A 4405-nucleotide genomic window follows, 5' to 3' on the forward strand; every position below is an offset into this window, starting at 1 on the left:
GTCCAGGTGGCTGAGCTGCCTTGCCTCACTTGGTCCTAGGAGTAGATATGGCAGAGAAGGGACAGTTGTCAACCCTGCACAGCCATCGGTCATGGGCTTTCTACCTCTTGCCCCCATGTGGTCTGTGTGCTCAACTGAAGCCCTGGGCAGTTCCCTGCCACGTTTCTTTGGCTCCCCGTGGAGGAGTCCTTGTTTGTTAACTCTGGCTTCTGACTCCTGGCAATCTTTATCAGCCATCTGATGGGCTACAGACTTTCCAGCAGATCTAGATCTCAGCCTTGTGTATTCTTTAGCCTCTTAGCAGTGAAATCCTATTATCAGTTAATAATCCTTTGGTTAACATTTCTTTCTTCAAATTACCACCTGGTTTCTGTCTCCTGACTGGACCATAACAGGTAAAAGGTGTCTTCTCTACCCTGCTCTCTCTTCACTACCAATTTCACAATTTTGAGCTAGTTAATATGCAGAAACTGTGAAGGAATATTCACAAGTAAGGTGGCATTAGATATGCATTTAGACTTGAAATGGGGCAATAGAAACACAATGGAGGAAAACTACTTTGGAGGCATTTCTTAGGTGGCATGGACAGAAATTGGTTAATAACTGGATTTGCAGGTATTGCTGAGAAATGAACAAAATACCAGGTGGCAGTTGCTAGAACAGGATCCCATGGTCTAATCCTCCCATGGCTGTGTCCCCTCCCCCCAGACAGAGACCGCTGCAAGTCTTAATTTTAAGTGGATTAACACCCTGGGGACAGAGACGGTGACTGGACACAATTGAATAGTAGTTAGGCCTGTACATGATAGGGCCTGAAAGAGCACAAATCAGAGTGAAGTTATGATTTGCAGAAGAGTTGCTGCAAGGTGTCTGCCCGATATGACTTGAGATTGTGTCTCTACACCCAAACACACAGGCACAGGCTTGACCTTCCCATGGATGTCCATCCATCACCCCTTGGAATCAAAGGGTAGTCCTTACACCAAAAATAATGCAGTTTTCAACATTTAATCTCTTAAGCATTTATTACACATTCATTATGTGTTCTCTATCAGAATCTAGGGATGTGGAACTCAATGACTCGGTGTCCCTGATCTCATGGGGGTCACAGCCAGTCTGCTGAGAGCAGAGTGAAGCAGCTCAGTACTTGCTGGGCAGGCCAGGAGGTCTGAAGTGATTGGGGTCCTTGCCACTCCGTCCCCATCTGTTGGCCTCCTGGTCAGCCATCGAGTCCTCCAGGCCATGGCCACTGTCTCCATACTTAAAAAGGTCAGTGAATCTCTGAAAATTCTCTCTGGCATCGCTGGAATGAGGAGAGCAGGTTGGAGGTGAATCAGGGGCTAATAAGAAACAGCCCCACCCTCCCAACTCTCCCATTTCCAAGGCATTAATGGCTCTGAAAGGAGACTGGAAAGAGGCTAAACACTGAGCCCACCTGGGCACAGCCCACTCAGCCCTGGGTGACCCCCTGCCACTGGGAGAACAGCACCCAGAGGGGAGGGTGGGAATCAACCCTTGACGCTCAGGTTCTCTTTCTGGAGACAGGCCCACAAGCCATTCTCTGGCTCTGCTAGAAGCCCAGGCCCTGTGCTGGGCAGGGATGGAGAAGGCTCACGGGAAGGACATGAGGAGCCACAGCCTACAGGGTCCTTCTCTAGGGCCCACATCCTCCCAGTCCCCAGGCAGCCAAGCTCTGCTGGACCAGCCTGCATCCCCAGGAGCCTGTTACCTGATCACTTCAGCAGCCCAGACGCCCCCAGGTCCCCTTTGTGCAGCATCATAGTTGCCCCGGGCATGGAAGTATTTGTCTGAGTTTTTGTAGTTGGCTTCTCTCATGTCAGAGTAGGCTCTCCACATGTCTCTGGCCCCTGGGAAGGAAAGGACATGGCACAGAGATGTCAGGTGAAATATCAGAGAACTGTGACACCCCTTAGGGAAGATCAAGGAAGGAAAATCTACCACTGCCTTAGTGTCAGCCTGTGGTCACAGCCCCCTGGAAACCACAGGTTGAGAAGAACATTCCCCAGGCCCACTTGTCTTCTCTAGGTGACTCTAATGAGAGTCATTCAGGTGGGGACATGGCTGTGTTGTGCCTGGTGGTCTAATGGCTGACATGCTATCTGTGGGCTCCAGCTCACTTAGGCCCCTAGGACATAAGTTTAAAGGAGACAAGGAGGTGTCTTACAGAACAGGATTTCAACTTCAGCACTACTGAAATTTGGTGCCAGAGAATTCCTTGTCCTGGGCCTTCGGAGGACTGTAGGATGTTCACAGCATCCCTGCATCTCTGCCCGCTAGGTGCGGCAGCATATCCCCGTGAGACAGCCAACACTGGTTCTCACCTCGCCACGCCCCGGGCCACCAGATTGCTCAGGATCAAGAACCTCTGGTGTGGGGCGAAGCTACGTATGATGGTGTTCAGCTTACTTGGTGGGTGAGGTGGACACATGGAAAGCAGATTCAGAGTCGGGCACAGACGTACAGCGCTTCTGCCTGCCGCCGAAGAAATGCAGGCTTGTAGACGGAATGCACGTGACTGTGACCTGAGTCCCTCTGAGTGGCAGGGGCATGAGTGGCATCCTGGAAAGTTGCTAAGCAGGCTGGACTGAGGCTGTGGGCAAGCAAGCCCTGGAGCAGCGGGCCTGTTTCTCAGCCTGGCTGCACTTTCTCATCGCCTGGGGAGACTGTGAAAGTCGCATGCCACGTCTCAGGCCAATCACCCCAGACTCTCTAGGGGTGGGTCTCAAGCTTCAGCAGTTCTTAGTGCTCTCCATGCTTCTGAATGTAGCTGAGGCTGATAACCACCGAGCTGCAGGAAGCGGTACTCAGACACATCTGCTTGGCAAGAGCTGTGGGCTCACGCACAGCCGGGTTCAAACTCTGCTCTGCCACCTGCTGATTTGCACGTAGTCCCTGGTCAACGGACTCAGCTGCTCTAGTCTTCAAGGTTGGGCAAGAAGCCCGCCTACCAAGTTACTCTCCACGTGGAGTGGGTGACCAGCTGTCCCACCTTGACCAGAACTGTCCCCGTTTGCCTAGAACTGTCCCAGTTAGCACTGGAAGTGTCATGGAAACTCCTCAGACCTGGGCAGACCAGGAGAGTTGGTTGCCCTAAATTGCATGGAAGTGGTGAGCTCCTAGAGGAGGCTCGATGGATGCGACTAGTTCCCGTTTGGTCAGTGCAAAGGCTGGCAAAGGGTAGCAAACAGACTAAAGCAGGGACAGTGTCTCTGACTACAGGAAGCCCCAGCTAGAGCTAAGCTGCAGGTCTCTCAACTGTCCAATTAGGGTTGGAAGGGAGGGAGGAAGCGAGCGAGAGGGAGGGAGAGAGCAGGTGGAGAAGCAGAGATGGAGAGCTTTAATCACACTTTGGGCAGTTGGTCTGAGGGAAGTTTTATACCATTTCAAGACTTACTCTGTCTTCTAGTCAAACTTACCTTCCAGCTGGGAACTGACTATTCTTTCTCTGGTAACTGATTGAAATAAGTCCTGTGGTTTTCCGTCTGTTTGATGAAAAGCTCCCCAAACACCTGGCACATTCTACCACATGGGGCAACCCAACTTAGGACAGTAGCCCCAACCCCGAAGGATGCTCAGGGTGAATCCTAGTGGCCATGGGTGCCAACCCCCCTCCAGCAACTTTACCATCATAAGCCTGGCCCATGAACGAAAGCCAGTCCTGGCTGCTGACTCCCAGGACCAAGGAGCAGAACACGAGGCCTGTGACAAGCTTCATGGTGCTGAAATGAAAGGGGAGGGTCAGGGAGACACGGGCAAGGCTGGCACACCTCCTTTTGGGGTTCATATGTCTCAGAGACAGCCTGGCTGTGCATTTCCTTTTGTTCTCATGAGATGCTGCTGTCCATCTAGGAAGCACTGTAGTAGGACTTCACTCAGAGCCAAGGCCCTCATTTCTGAACGCATCACCCCTGAACCCAAGACTGTCTAGGAGGTCACCAAGGTGGCATTATGCAGGAAGAGGGCAGTTAGGACCAAACCGACCCTCCTGAGCAGCCTGTAATTAATCAAAAAGCACTTACCCTGTGCTACTCTGTCAGCACAGACCTCACACAGCACAGATACAAATAGAATAATTATTTAAAAATGAATGTACAGTCTTGCTGGAAAGAGAAAACAGAGTAAGTTTTTTAGAGCAATCACTCCCTGGAGTGGTCTCTCACCTGGTTTCCAGTGGAGGAGAGCTGCTGGTCCCTGCCTGCTGGGGACAGCTGGCTGCTAATTATTTATACTGAGCGCTCCCTGTTGGGGTCATTGGGAGGGAAGAAAAGTCAGACTTGGCACCTGGGGAAATTCCCTGCCAGTCATTTCTCCGAAAAAGGTACAAAGGAACACTTTACTGGATGGCAATGGTTGTCTTCATGCACAGGTCATTTCCCTGTTGTGC

The 4405-nt window shown here is 51.5% G+C and overlaps 1 protein-coding gene across 3 annotated transcripts; it reads right to left on the bottom strand.

Annotated features, from left to right (window-relative positions):
* Positions 1-1026: 1026 nt before the first annotated feature.
* Positions 1027-3736, bottom strand: LOC107546737 (serum amyloid A-2 protein-like). 3 transcript variants are annotated; one of them, XM_087822328.1, is made up of 3 exons: positions 3646-3736; positions 1730-1868; positions 1027-1090 (listed from the first exon to the last, which is right to left on the bottom strand). In XM_087822328.1, exons 1-3 carry the CDS (start codon positions 3734-3736, stop codon positions 1027-1029), a joined length of 294 nt encoding a protein of 97 aa, XP_087678454.1. The 3 variants fall into 3 exon arrangements, with proteins under 3 accessions (XP_087678454.1, XP_087678455.1, XP_016080703.2); XM_087822329.1 differs by lacking the exon at positions 1027-1090 and adding an exon at positions 1141-1192; XM_016225217.2 differs by lacking the exon at positions 1027-1090 and adding an exon at positions 1141-1303.
* Positions 3737-4405: the final 669 nt, after the last annotated feature.

The sequence above is a fragment of the Miniopterus natalensis genome, chromosome 11 (genome assembly GCF_054644295.1).
Source record: "Miniopterus natalensis isolate mMinNat1 chromosome 11, mMinNat1.hap1, whole genome shotgun sequence".
In the NCBI taxonomy this organism is placed as follows: Eukaryota; Metazoa; Chordata; class Mammalia; order Chiroptera; family Miniopteridae; genus Miniopterus; species Miniopterus natalensis.

Bases quoted from the DNA above. Each gene is read 5' to 3' on its own strand.
- LOC107546737 (XM_016225217.2), bottom strand. From the start codon at position 3,736: ATGAAGCTTGTCACAGGCCTCGTGTTCTGCTCCTTGGTCCTGGGAGTC. The intron at 1,869-3,645 runs GTAAAGTTGCTG...TTTCCTTCCCAG, and splicing joins CATGGGCCAGGCTTATGATG to GGGCCAGAGACATGTGGAGA. The intron at 1,304-1,729 runs GTAACAGGCTCC...TCCTCATTCCAG, and splicing joins TGGGCTGCTGAAGTGATCAG to CGATGCCAGAGAGAATTTTC.